We start from the raw sequence: 15,458 nt of genomic DNA, 5'->3' as shown, positions 1-15,458 counted from the left end.
GTGTGTTTAGGACTGCTTAATTGGCTAGGGCAATAACCACAGAGCTTGTTGTGGTTATCGAATCAGGAAGGTTAGGCAGGTTGTCAGAGCGTATTGACAACCATAACCAGTTTATTTGTAAATGAAAGATTTTATCTCTGCATCTGTGATCAATGATTCGAACCATTAGTGGAGATTATACGTTTGACTAGAGATTTTCCTTCCGTTAATTTACTTTATATTTATTGTTATTTATTTTATCTGCGATTGTCTTATTTTTAATTTGAGCAATTAAATTAGGTAGTTTCATATCAATCCCCCCATTTTTATTTAATGTTACATTCATTCAAAATAAATTCCCAAGTCCCTGTGGATTCGACCCTACTCACTGCTATATTCAAATTTTATCTTTCATGTAATTAAGATACTTTGGTATATCGGATCAAGCAAATTCTGGCACCAGGGTGAAGCTAGTAACCCATTGCACAGCCTAAGTCCCTGCTCCAGTACCATAGTGGACTTAATTCGTGACTTAAGAGTAGGAATTTTATTTTTGCTGGTTTGACTCCCACCAAATTTGGTTTTTATTAGTTTTCATTATTTCACTAATATAACTTGTACACTTACCTCATGGGCATTTATGGAAACAAAATTTCCTCTCTTTCCTGAAAACGCTTTTTTATGTTCACTTTTGACATCATGGGCTGATTTTGTTACAAAATCCTAAACTTCAAGGGAGGTTTGTGATATTTTTGAAACCACAGGGGAGGAGAGTAAAACTGTCAAAAATCTCAAGGGAGGTTTCTGAAATTATCCCATAACAATTTTAGTCTCTGTCAGTGAAGCTTTCTTAAAATTTGAGAAAAAGTACCGTTGTACCAAATTTGCCCTCATTGTATGTAGAAGCAGTAACAAGTCATCATTTACTTATCAGGCAGAACTATAACTTGGTAGTTTTGGAGTTACAGCTGACTTCTTCCAGGGCTTAATAATTCTAGCAAAACTGATTCTGTCATTACATGTAATGACGAGTGCAAAAAAACAGCCCTCAAGGTTTAGGCCAAGAAGCTTGTAGAGCCAGGTAGGTCGCTTCTCAATGGCCGCAATGGATGTTCATGTTGCATCATTTATTCTCCTCAAACCCTTTTTGAAATGGCCATCACGTTGAAGTTGAGTGAATCTCGGTTTTTCTCAATCATCTTCTGAATAACTTTAGCTGCATCATGCAACCAGCTGCTTGAAGAGGAAGAACCATGTGAAACTGGTCCGGACCTCCTTCCATCAAGCTCATAAAGTTGTCCATTCACACATGTGAAACAAATAAAGTGGGTGTCAGAATGAGCAACTTCCATTTCTCTATCATTTTCAAGGAATGCTGCATATTCCTCTAGGTTCATTTTTGCCGTAGTTTTAAAGAACTTGTCCAGGTACGAGCCCAATTGTTCCACAGGCATTTCCGACAGTTTGTTTCATAAAGTATATTCCAGCACTAGGATCCTTGATCAAGCTGTCTTCTTTTATTCTTGCGTCTTCAGTCTGTGGCGTGATGGGATACAGGAACAGCGCACAGCAAGCACAGGCTTTGGAACCATTTCCAAAAGTAGTTCATCCAATCCAAAAATAGCTCATTTTCATGCCTCTTGAACATTTCAAAAACAACTTCTTCAGTGTTCACATCCATAGTTTCACCACTTCTTGGAATAACAAATATCAAATGTAACAGATAATTAAAATTCCTAGGAACTTCATGAAGTGCTCTTCATAAACATCATTAAGAAGCACTATGTAAGAATGCTCATCAGGATCCACATTGGGAATTCTAATTTTCTTCCCTTTGTAGTGAAGAATAATGTCATGGACAACTACACTCGGCATCCTGTTTTCACACTTTCAAGCATTAGAATTGCATATAATGATTAATTCCAGCTTAATGATGCTCATTGTCCATTGCAAAGTCAGAGAATGAGAGATTTTTCTCTTTGTAGTGAAGAATAATGTCATGGACAACTACACTGGGCATCCTGTTTTCACACTTTCAAGCATTAGAATTTCATATAATGATTAATTCCAGCTTAATGATGCTCATTGTCCATTACAAAGTCAGAGAACGAGAAATTTTTCTTGCATGAACAGAAAATGAAGCTGTTCAATTTAAAATGCAAGGTCCAGTTGACTAAGGCCCTAATCAATGATCAAACATCTTTATTTCTACTAAAATCTCAGCACAAATTCTTCAGATCATCAACAATGAACTATTATACAGTACAGTGTAGGAGCAGATTTCATTATTAGTCTATGTCCAGAACACTTGCTCCCAAAAACATCAAGCACACCACATGCATGTCAAAATCAACCACAATAGACATAACCTCTGATTCATCTTCATTAGACAATGAACACCCACAAGTAAGGATTATCCCTTTAGCCTACTTTTACAAGCAATCTAACACCTCTATCTTGGCCACATGCTACTGTGAGGAGCTTCAATGATAATATGAAAATATTAAGATGATCAACAAGATACGGTACTTAAAAAACTGCTAAATAAGTTCAATAAGTTAAAACAATTTGATTTTTTATCTGTAGTGATGTTGATGGAGCTGAAATAGCTATATATCATGCATTTTTTTTGCTCGGATTCTTCACCGGATGAAGGATCACCAACTAGAGGAAGCTTTGGTTTCTTGAGGCCATTCCTTTCCATTTTTCTAATGGCAGAAAATGTACAAATTTTTCAGGGCAATTTAGTCATTTGGAAGCTATTGATGGTGACATTTGGTCATATCCATCAGAAAAGGAGGGGAGTGTAATTTTTAATATTAGAGGCTATTTAAGTGTAATTATCAGAAACCTTGAGGGAGGTTTCTGAAATTATCCCTTTATTAATATATCACCTCACGAACTGGTTTAAACCAAACACATCCCATATAAAACAAAGGGATAATTTTAGAAACCTCCCCTGAGATTTTTGATAATTTCACTCGCCTCCCTTGAAGTTTATAAAACTACACAAACCTCCCTTGAGGTTAAAGTTTTGATAACAAAGTTAGTTCAATTAGAAAAAGTAATATTAAAAAAATACTTTAAACAGAGAGATAAAACTTTTATTTCATAAATACCCTTATGCATGTATATAAGTAATATTAGTAAAAGAATAAAAATAATTAAAAGTCAGAAATAATTAATACACACATTTAACCACTCAAAAAATTCATATTTAATAAATCAGACAACATAAATAAACAACAAAACTACACTAATGATTACAAGATTTAGCAAAACAGACTAATCATCTTTTTTAACATGATGTTTACTATGATTCTTGTGATTTTGAATAGAAAATTTTTTGAATTTTGTCTTTTTTCCCCCTCATTTCTCCATTATTCCCATGAAATTACTTTACAATTATCTCCTTTATTTTCATGAAATTACTTTACAATTGTCGCAATTTTAAGAGTTTCAAAGAAAATTGGAAGGAAGGAAAAAAAGACAAAATTTGAAAATTTTTCTATTCAAAATCGTGAGAATCATAGCAAACATCATGTTAAAAGAAATGATTGATCTGTTTTGTTGAATCTTGTAATCATTGGTGTAGTTTTGTTACTTATTTGTGTTGTTTAATTTATTAAATGTGAACTTTTTGAGTGGTTAAATGTGTGTATTAATTGTTTTTAAATTTTAATTATTTTTATTCTTTTACAAATACGACTTATATACATGCATAAGAGGTATTTAAGAAATAAAAGTTTCATCTTTCTCCTTAAAATACTTTTTTAATGTTACTTTTTATAATTGGACTAAATTTGTTATTAAAATCTTAACCTTAGGGGAGGTTTGTGTAATTTTATAAAATTTAGAGGTGGCTAGTGAAATTGTCAGAAACCTCAGGAGTGGTTTCTGAAATTATTCCTAAAACAAAACACCAAAACAAACTCTCCCTATTGCGCTATTTCTAATGTACACTACTCATCTAGCCCTTAGTGTAAAAATTTTGCCAACTGCTATATTTGACCCTTTCGACACTAAATAAGGACTCGTGTTCCTAAACTTTCTTCCTGAAATGTATCGCTTCATATTACATTTTATTTGAGGGCATCGTTCATTATTTGCCGATTATGTACGACAACTGTGCCTTGCAATTGAACCATCTAGGTTAAGCTAGGAAAAACTTTTATGAGAACTTGACTACAAATAGCCCACTAGTAACTAAGCCATACAATCATTTAGTAGTTAATTTATAAGCTAGCTTAAAGAATAAAGGATATAGAAAATTAGTGGTATGTTTATAGACAATTCTTATAATTTTTACGAATTCTATATAGGTTCCCCTTGTGGACAAAACCAAATAATTTTGGCGGAGAAAACTCCCATACAATCACTATACCAAGTCAAGTTATGCCGTCAGACTAATTCATTACAAAAATTCTTAACGTCCGCAATGGTATTCGGAAATCAACAAGTACACAAACATGATTAAACCTTGATTTGATTTTCTTGAATGGATTGTTTCGCTTAAAAGTGGGGCACGACATATCACTAAAGGTTTTTCCCTTTGGCTAGGCAGCATCTTGTTGAAAGATGTCGAACCTGTTCAATAATAATTACTTACTTAAAAAAGTACAAATTTTGTATATAGCGGTGAGTAGGGTCGAATCCACAGGGATTAGGGATAATTCGTTTCTTCTAAAGTTCAGCGCATGGGGGATTTTTGGAAAATATAAAATAACTAATTAACTAACTAATGAAACAACTAATAGAAATAAACAAAAATTAATCAATAACCAATACGACTCTAGCCAAAGGTGCAATTTTTCATACACGGTCCATTCAACTGATCATCAATGCAAAGATAATTCAATTACTCATTAATAGATTGGTTATAGTTGTCATACACGCGATAAACAACTAGTCTTTCCTTATTTTTTCGATAGTCAAGGTACGACCATTAACTATTTCCCTAACCAAGAAATAACCGTAGGTATGACCATAGGATTTAATTTCTCGATTGCAATAAGAATTAGAAAAGCTCAACCCTAACCAACAAACACGCTACGAGGGTTCGTTTAAATTAGATCATACATTTTCCTAACATGAAACCAATCACGCTAGTCACTACTGGTATTAATCAATCGAACAATTACGGATTCAATCAATTAATCTGGTAGTAGATTATTAAGTTAATTCGAATATCGGGCCCTTGACATTTAAATAACAAAACAACCATAAGAAGTTAAACTAGAAAACGCATAAATACCAATGAATAAAAAAATAAGTAAAAAAATTCGATCTCACTGATGTTTGGAACCGAGTCTTCAAGTTGACCTTCGACTAGATGTAGAAACTTAGTTCATCTGCATGGAGGAAATCCCATGCGAAATTGCAGAAGTAATTATCGAAAACAAGCTATGTTCCCGTCGTCCTCCTAGAAGGGACGGAAAAAAGGCCATAAACAAATGGAGGAACTGGACAAAAAAACTAAGAGCCGAAGCCGTCCCCTAATCTAAACAATCCAAGGAAAAACAAAAGCAAATGCGGCCCCCGCGAATGTTCCTTTAGTTTTGTAATTCTAGTGCTAGTAAACTCCCTATTACTAGTCAACTACCAATCAGCAAAAGGAAAGGCAATCTACTTGTGGCACAATGTGGAGCTCGGTTTGTAGATATTTTAGTAGTTTTCCACGTGTGGAGCATTTTTCTCAAGAAAGTCTCCTTTTTAGCACTTGTGTGTTCCACTTCTTGTAATCAGGGCCAAATACCAAATATAAGTATATGCTAACAATTAAACAATATTTGACAAGGAGAAAGATGAAAATTAACAATAAAATTACTGACAATTAACACCCTATCAATTCTCCTCACACCTGAATCATGCTTGTCCTCAAGCATGAGAACAACTAGACTCAACAATGACCAGCTCTCATGTCATCTATTGCCAAACTGTGCTTATACCAAAATCAAGGTTCAGTGGCCAAGTGTCAAGACATAATCCTCCCGATTAGTTCTTGAAATCAGAGGCTCATCCAATTCATGGCTATGTCGCCTAGGAAATCCAAATATTAAACTAGCAACAGTCAGCAATTGGTCCAACTGGCAACCAAAATCTCAACATTGAAAACCAAAGATCGACAGACCAACATGATCATAGGCTTACATATTTTTCACCTTTGTTCTTTGTTCTTTTCTCCTTTTTTTTTCCTTTAGTTATTTTATTTTCTTTGTTTTTCTTCTCTTTTGAACGAATAAATGTTTAGTCCCAAGCCATTCAAGTCTTTTGAAGTTAATTCTGACATTTTTAGATGAAAGAGCCTAGTTACTCAACTTTTCAAAGCTTCAGGACTACCTACTTATAGATATCGCCACTTTTTGACTCGAGAGTTGACACTTGTGGTGAAAACTCCCGGTTACTGGGTGACGAAACTAGTGGAGCATAGCCATATGTTATTCACAACAAAATACCAGACTATTAAAAATCACGGCCTACGTCATCTCCTAAACATGGAGAACTAAGATCAACAGTCGATCAATCCACACAACATGTGCCAGCAAAATATTTATATTGCCTAAACAAGTTAACCACAATTCACACAAAGTCATTAAATTCACAATATTCACCAGGACAACATGCTCTTACTTGTCACCGAATCTTAAATTATAGAATAAACTATATCTAGCAATAGAAGAATGAGTTGCCAGGCAATTGTTGATCACCAAGATAAGCAGGACCAAAAGCAGAAAAAAAAGAGACACCAGTCGAACCCCCTTACACCTGAATGGTACATTGCCATTAATGTAACAAATAAACAGCAAAAGCAAGAAGAAGGACAATGGAACTTTCCTCAAACCACAGTGGTGGGTGAGAAGGCGGCGTGGTGGTGGAGGAAGAGGAGAGACGGGCGGTGGAGCGTGGGTTGCTGGGTAGAGAGAGAGAGAGAGAGAGAGAAACGAGGCGCGGCTGACGGCTCGCGCCAGGGAGAAGGAGGCCGAAAGAAAATTAGAAAAGGAGAAGCAGAGGAAGCAGGAAAGAAAAATGAAACAAAGAAAGAAAGGAAAGAAAGAAGAGAAGAGAGAAAGAAAGAAAGAAGAAGAAGAAAAAAAAGAAAAAAAGTTTTTTTTCTTATTTTGAATTTAGAGGTTAAAATTTGAATTTTGAAAAAACAAAATCGAAGGTTGAAACGGAAAATATTTTTATTTTTAAATTTTTTTTGGGTCATCAAACACAGCGTGGGCACACCAAGATTGGAAAACATACACTAACCTTGGAAGTCACTTTTTTACAATTTAACGCGTGCCCTTCTCGCGTGGACATGCCATGATTCCACTTCCTGCCAACGTCGCAAAATGTTGAGATTTTAACAACATGGTGTGGGCACGCCAAGATTGGTAAACGTCTACTGACCATGAGGATGGGGTTTACACGATTAACGCATGCCCTCCTCGCGTGGGCACGCCAAGATTACCTGTCCTGGTCACAATGCAGGAAAACATCAAGAGCAATCAGTACCCGAGTGAGAGACGACAAATTCAAAGAATTGAACAACGAAAAACAACAAAATTGATATTTGGGTTGCCTACCAAAAAGCGCCTTTCTTTAACGTCTTTGGCTAGACGTTGTCATGTTTGTTCAGGAAGGATAAAATCGTGTAGCTCATTTCAGTATTTCATTTTCTATGTAGTCCTGATAACCCTCGTAAATAGGGTAATCCTTGAGCACACGAGTTACGGTCTTCCATGGACTAATAGATGACACCAAACAAGTCAACAATAATCTGAATTCTCCACTCACTCCTCTATCAAGCACATTTATTAGTTCAGGATATTTTGTCATTGCCACTCTTAACTTATTTTTGTCATGAAATTCAAAATTTTCTAATATAATAAAGTCAATCTCACTAACAGGAATTGAAGAATAAGAGTCAGAAGAATATTGATTAAGGAATGAAAGAGATGTCATCGCATTTGGAGATTGTTCACTGGATTCATTTACTTGAACCATTTGATGTTGGGGTCTCATTTCTTGCACTTCAATTCTCTTTTCAACTACATCTTTAAATCATTCTTCTTGAGACTTTTGCAATTCCATGTCACTTGTTAGAATAATTGCATTCTCATCTTCCTTAAAGTCATTGATGGTTTGTGAGGGCAATGCTTCAGAAGTTGGAGAAATCAATTTACTTATTAGATGTCCATTCATGCCTCTCATTTTCTATCTCTTTTTGAATTTGATCCTGACTCTTATCCTTCAGAACTGTAGGCCCTTTAATTTCTTTTCCACTTCTGAGGGTCATGGCACTCACGTTCTTTGGGTTAACTTTAGGCTGAGATGGAAGCCTTCCTTTCTCTTGAGACTCTAAGCGATGTAGTGTAGAGGCCATTTGACTCAACTGATTTTCTAGTTTCTTATGCTCGTGTCCGTCCTTTGTTGGTATTGAATGGCATTTTGCTGGAGTTACGTGGTGTTGGCAACCAATGTCTTGACCATATCCTCCAAAGACATGTCAGCATTTGATGAGTAAGATTGAGATTTCGAGAGGTACTGCTGTTGAAAACCTTGCTGCCTATTGGAAAAAGAATTTTGCTGCTTGTTATCTCCATAGCTGAAATTCGGAGTATACGTGTTGGAGTAAGGGTTATACTGCATGTTGCCATCCATGGTCACTTGTTCAACACCTTCATCTTGTAACACTGGACACCAATCTGTGAGATGACTCGTGTCCTTACAAATATCACATGTTTTGACCTGCTACAAATTTCCTACAGTCAATTGTCGAATAACTGAAGTTAATTCAGATATTTGTTGTTGAATTGATGAGACGGTTACCTCATTTACTCGACGAATATGGACATCTTTTCTTGTGCTAAATTATTGAGAATTTTCTGCCATCCTTTCTATCAATTCCCAAGCATCTTAGGGGGTCTTATTCATCAAAGCACCTCCACTAGCAGCATCTATAAGATTCCTATCGTATATAACAAACCTTTGTAAAAATATTGAATTAAGAGCTGCTCGCTAATCTGGTGTTGGGGGCATCTAGTACACAGTTTCTTGAATCTCTCCTAATAGTCATAGAGAGACTCCCCTAGATGCTGTGTAATGCCGCGTATTTCCTTCCTCAAACTGGCGGCTCTTGATGCAGGAAAATATTTCTTCAAAAACTTCTTCTTTAACTATTACCAAGTTGTTATACTACCTGGTGGCAGATAGTAGAACCAATCTTTTGCTGCGTCCTTGAGGAAAAAGGGAAATGCTCGCATTTTCATTTGCTTCTCAGTAATTCTCGAGGGTTTAATACTTGTGCATACTACATCAAATTCCTGCAAGTGCCTGTAAGGCTCCTCACCTGAAAAACCATGAAAAGAAGGTAAAAGGTGAATTAGGCCAAACTTTAATTCAAAAGGAGTTTCTTCATCTAAATTTGGAAAGGTAATGCATAATGACTGTTGATTAAAATTTGGAGCAACCAACTCCCTTAAACTTTGAGCATTAGCCATGGCGACGTCTTCTTGATCAGAATCGCTCCAGCTGGCACTATGCACAGTCTTCTTTATCTCATGATCAAAAATTAATTCACCTGCTCAAGAGGTACGGGGCATAAAATTGAAAAAAATATAAAAAAGAAATTAAAAATAAAATAAAATAAAATAAAATAAAACGAATTAACGAACGCTAGTCCCCGGCAACAGCACCAAAAATTGACAGGTGTCGAGCCTGTTCAATAATAATTACCTACTCAAGAAAAGTACAAATTTTGTATATAGCGGTTAGTAGTGTCGAATCCACAGGGACTAGGGATAATTCATTTTTTCTAAAGTTTAGCGCATGGGGAATTTTTGGAAAATATAAAATAACTAATTAACTAACTAATGAAACAACTAATAGAAATAAACAAGAATTAATCAATAACCAATACGACTCTAGCCAAAGATGCAATTTTTCATACATGATCCATTCAACTGATCATCAATGCAAAGATAATTTAATTACTCATTAATAGATTGGTTATAGTTGTCATACACGCGATAAACAACCAACCTTTCCTTATTTTTTCAATAATCAAGATACGACTATTAACTATTTTCCTAATCAAGAAATAACCCTAGGTATGGCCATAGGATTTAATTTCTCGATTGTAATAAGAATTAGAAAAGGTCAACCCTAACCAACAAACACGCTACGAGGGTTCGTTTAAATTAAATCATACGTTTCCTTAACATGAAATCAATCACGCTAGTCGCCACTGGTATTAATCAATCGAACAATTATTGATTCAATCAATTAATCTGGCAGTAGATTATTAGGTTAATTCGAATATCGGGCTCTTGACATTCAAATAACAAAACAATCATAAGAAGTTAAACTAGAAAATGTATAAATACCAATTAATAAAAGAAATAAATAAAATAATTCGATCTCACAGATATTTGGAACCGAGTCTTCAAGTTAACCTTCGACTAGATGTAGAAAGTTAGTTCATCTGCATGGAGGAAATCCCATACGAAATTGCAGAAATAATTATAAAAAACAAGCTATGTTCCCGTCGTCCTCCTAGAAGGGACGGAAAAAAGGCCATAAACAAACGGAGGAACTGGACAAAAAAACTAAGAGCCGAAGCCGTCCCCTAATCTAAACAATCCAAGGAAAAACAAAAGCAAACGCGCCCCGCGAATGTTCCTTTAGTTTCGTAATTCTAGTGCTAGTAAACTCCCTATTACAAGCCAACTACCAATCAGCAAAAGGAAAGGCAATCTACTTGTGGCACAATGTGGAGTCCGGTTTTTAGATCTTTTAGAAACTTCTCACGTGTAGAGCATTTTTCTCAAGAAAGTCTCCTTTTTAGCACTTGTGTGTTTCACTTTCTGTAATCAAAGCCAAATACCAAATATAAATATATGTTAATAATTAAAATAATATTTGACAAGGACAAAGAGGAAAATTAACAGTAAAATTACTAACAATTAACACCCTATCACTTGTATGCCTCTCTTATTGCTTAATTTGATGGTTAAGCAAAAAGCTAGATTATTGGGTTTCACTCTCAAATTTGATCAATTCTATCGACAGTCATCCACGTACCTTAATATCTTACATTGGGATACAATATAATGTTCCTTCATTCTATGACGTATAGATCTTTAATATATTTTGTAAAAGATATTGCTTTAGTACTTCAAAATGTTGCATAATCAAAAAGCCTATAAAACTTCTTTGGAACTATTGGAAGTTTGACTTGTTCTTCCTTGTTTCTTTTCTTTCTTAAAATTGTTTGACTTGTTAAATCAACTTGGAATAAATATAATCGATCCTAGTCACTCCAAAGTCAGAATTAAAAATTAATACTTGGACTTATTGACGAGTATCGGACACGAATCTCTTATCTGCAAGTATAATGGATCCTAGTCAAGTTGGAACACCACTACACCAGCTACATACCAGAGGTCCAGAGCTAGAGGGCCGTGCTTGTTTGGTTACCATTTCAATCATAAGAAAAGAAACAAAACACCAAGTTGGCCCCTAAACTATTTCACTAAAGCTAAAATAGTCCTTCAACTTTATTATTGAATCAATTTAGTCTCTCAATTATTTTAGAAAAGTTAAAATAGTCCTTCAATTTTATTATGAGCCAATTTAGTTCCTCAATTATTTCACTTAAGCCGAAATAGTTCCTCAACTGTATTTGTGTGACAGTTTTGTCCTTATTTGGATGATTCATTCAAGTTATGAACTCTGCGTTGACAATCAAGGACCAAATAAGAAATCAAGTTACCTATTTTGCCTTTAGTTGCCAGTGCATAGAGTTGATAAATTAGGTAATCAACCAAATAAGGATCAAACAAGCTTCTTAAATATAGTTGAGGACTATTTTGGTTTAAGTAAAATAGTTGAGCGATTAAATTAGTTCATAATAAAATTTAAGGACTATTTCGGCTTTGTCATAATAATTGAGGGACTAAATTGACTCACAATAAATTTTGAGGGTTATTTTGGCTTTAGAAAATAGATTAGGGACTAAATTGGTATTTTACACTAAAAAAGGTGAACAATTATGATGGGGCTCCTGATTAGTGACATTTCGCAGAATAAATCAATTGGATGGAGAAAAATGAAAAAGAAAAACAACAAATATCTACCCAGTGAGGGCCAATTTCAGGAGGGTCGTAACTGTGAATTGATGTTTCTTCTCTGTTTCATAAACTGCTGGAATTTTGTATAAAAATAGTTTCTAGATCATATAATGGGTATACTTAGGTAACAAACAGAAGATAGAGAAGACCCCGTTGTGATTTTTCTATTATTTAGCTGAATGATGCCAAAAAAATTGGACCTAATAAAAAAATAATAACAATAATTAAACGCTTGTAGTATATTCTTTACTTCCTCAGAAGGAACTGCAATTGTGGACTTTGTACCAATTCCAGCCAACTGCTCCTGGGCCAACACTACGACCATTTCATCGGCAATCTGGCAAAGATTTTCCTATAAATAGTGATCAATCTATGCCAGGTTTCTCATCCTTCCCAAATTCAGTTTCCAATACATAAAATACCTTTTGCAAAAATGGGTTCCAAGACTCTTCTTTTCTTCTGCATTTTCTTGGCTATATTTCTCATGATTACCTCACAGGTGGCTGCCAGGGAATTGGCTGAGACTTCCCCGTCCGTTGACAATTGTAAGACATTTATTCTCTAATTTAATTTCATCCTTTTATTTATTTATTTTGTTTCTCCTAACTTCTCTTAATTTTATGTCTAAGTTTTTTGGGTTTATTGTAGTTTACTGTAGAAGTTTTTTAAAAAAATTTTGAAGTGTATTTTTTTTTTATATATATATTTCGAAGTGTATAGTTTAAAAATTTTGAGAAGTTTTTTAAGATTACTGTAACTAAAATTTTTAAAAAACTTGGAGCAGATAAACTTGGCAAAAAACTTGGCTTCCAAACAAGGTTATAAATGGGACCATAGAATTTCACATTTCTGATTACATAATAATCCCAGTTGGACATGCATGTAAGCAGGGACGGAGCCAGAAATTTATTTTTGGGGGGGCTGAAGTGTATTAAAAATTTTTTTTTGTGACGAAATAAATATATTTAATAAGTAAAATTTAGAATTAATAATTATAAAAATAATAAAAACATATAATTATACATACCCAAAAATTTGTTATTGATTAACACTTGAAGTATTGGTAGTTGTTGCACTCGAATAACGAAGAGGAGGCAATTGCATTCTGCGAGTCTTCATCCGTTGAAAACGCTGCAATATTTGCTCATTTTCAATTGTTGCAAAAATATCCTTCTCGATGTATACAACCAGACAGTCATTCATCCACTCGTCTCCCATTTTGTTGCACAAATCAGTCTTGACAATATTCATTGCAGAAAATACTCTTTCAACAGAAGCAGTCGCAACTGGTAGAACTAATGCCAACTGGATCAGACGATAAACCAATGGAAAAACTGTATTTTTACCAGTTTTAACCATTTGTTGAGCAAGACTTCCCAAATCTCCAACTTCTGAAAATTGAGGATCGCGTTGCACATTATAAATATAATTTCGAAGTTGAGACTCAAGATATAAATAATCGTTACTTGAGAAGTCTTCAGGATATAAATCAGCAAGACGGAGTAGTTTCTGCACATTGAATTGAGAGAAAGAACTTTTTGGATCAAGACATGCTATGCAACTAAGCAATTCCGTGCTAACTTCCGAGAAACGATTATTCATCTCTTGTATAATTAAATCAACAACCTGACATCACAACAATAATAAAATTAATAACTAAGAAAATCTGCTAACAAGTAACAAATGTAATGAAATAATAATTTCAAAAATAATACCTCACAAAAAATTTCCACGCGATAATGATGAAAATTAGTGATGGTTTGACCTCTGCGACTGCGCCTAGCATTGCCACGGATTGCTATACTGTCTTCCATATCAATCACGGGAATCATATTCAACTCACAAAAATTGTTGACTTCATCTAAAATTATTTGCCATCCCTCTTCCCTAAAGTCTTGCAATTGAGATTTCATAGTATCAATCAAACTCATGGCTTGGACAATATTTTGATCCCTTTGTTGCAAAACAAGTGACAAGTCATTTGTGATTCCCAATAAATACTTCATCAGGTGCAATGCAAAAACAAACTCATAATCATTCATTCTATCAATCAAACCCCTGGCCATACCTCTATTGTCAGAAGTGGTGGCATCATCTTGTATATTTCCCAATATTCCAATCACCGAAGCCCACATAGAGGATAGACGAAGTAATGTTAGATAGTGTGATCCCCAACGAGTATCCCCTGGTCTTGCTAAACTAGTTTCTTGATTTTTGCCTTTTCCACTAATAATATCTCCACTGTCTAAAAGTGTAACAATCTTATCATGTTCTATTTGTCTTAATTGATCTCTCCTTTTACATGATGCTCCAGTTAAATTGACAATCATAGAGACATAGACAAAGAATTCACTGACAATGATATTTCCCTTAGCAACAGCAACAATAACTAACTGGAGTTGGTGAGCAAAACAGTGAATATACATCGCATAGGGATTTTCTTGTAATATAAGGGCCTTCAAACCATTGAACTCACCTCGCATATTTGAAGCTCCATCATATCCTTGACCTCTCAATTTGGATAATGATAATCTGTGTTGCGCGAATAAAGAATCAATTGCATCTTTCAAACAAAGAGATGTGGTGTCAGACACATGTACAATTGCAAGGAAACGTTCAATCACACGCCCTTCTTTGTTCACATATCTCAAAACAACTCCCATTTGCTCTTTCACTGAACTGTCTCGAGACTCATCAACTATTAGGGAAAAATAATTGTCTCCAATATCATTGATTATAACACTTGTGATCTCTGAGGCACAAGCATGTGCCAGATCTTTTTGAATCATTGGAGAAGTTAGTTGATTATTTGCAGGAGCATTTTGATTTACAACCTCAAAAATCTCAGTATTTCGCTGGCTATACCACTCAAACAATTCAAGAAAATTGCCTCTATTTGAAGAACTAGTTGACTCATCATTTCCACGAAAAGCCAATCCTTGCTTCAAAAGAAAGCGGGTCACATCCAGAGCAGCAGTTAAACGGGTGCGATATGCAATATCTATTTCGCGCCCACAAGATCGTAGCACATTTGACACACTATGCCTTTGATCTTGAAAACTTTCAAACTGTATTCTAGCATCATTATGGCAACTATTCACAGCTCCAATATGTTCATTAAATCTTTCCATTGCCTTTTTCCAATTATTGAATCCCGTTTTTGTAAAGGCATCCTCTGCATATCGACCTCCCTTATTTTGTGTTTTGAAAAGAAAGCACCAAAAGCAAAACGCCGCATCTTTCGATATGCTATACTCTAACCATACAAACTTTTGATACCAACTATCTTGGAAACTTCTATGTTGTTTACCAAATGATGTTTTTGGATACATATGGCCAATCGGTTGGCAAGGTCCCCTA

The 15,458-nt window shown here is 34.9% G+C and overlaps 1 protein-coding gene and 1 pseudogene across 1 annotated transcript; both read right to left on the bottom strand.

Annotated features, from left to right (window-relative positions):
* Positions 1 to 1,115: 1,115 nt before the first annotated feature.
* On the bottom strand, positions 1,116 to 8,350 carry LOC113737330 (ubiquitin carboxyl-terminal hydrolase 3-like; annotated as a pseudogene).
* Positions 8,351 to 13,091: 4,741 nt separating this feature from the next.
* LOC113736691 (uncharacterized) lies at positions 13,092 to 15,229 on the bottom strand. The gene is made up of 3 exons (XM_072083698.1): positions 13,814 to 15,229; positions 13,565 to 13,724; positions 13,092 to 13,489 (listed from the first exon to the last, which is right to left on the bottom strand). Exons 1-3 carry the CDS (start codon positions 15,227 to 15,229, stop codon positions 13,137 to 13,139), a joined length of 1,929 nt encoding a protein of 642 aa, XP_071939799.1. The 3' UTR covers positions 13,092 to 13,136.
* Between the last annotated feature and the right edge of the window lie 229 nt (positions 15,230 to 15,458).

Source organism: Coffea arabica, chromosome 3e (assembly GCF_036785885.1).
Source record: "Coffea arabica cultivar ET-39 chromosome 3e, Coffea Arabica ET-39 HiFi, whole genome shotgun sequence".
Classification (NCBI taxonomy): Eukaryota; Viridiplantae; Streptophyta; class Magnoliopsida; order Gentianales; family Rubiaceae; genus Coffea; species Coffea arabica.
Note: the sequence above shows the minus strand (reverse complement) of the source record. Positions and strands in the feature narration are given on the sequence as shown.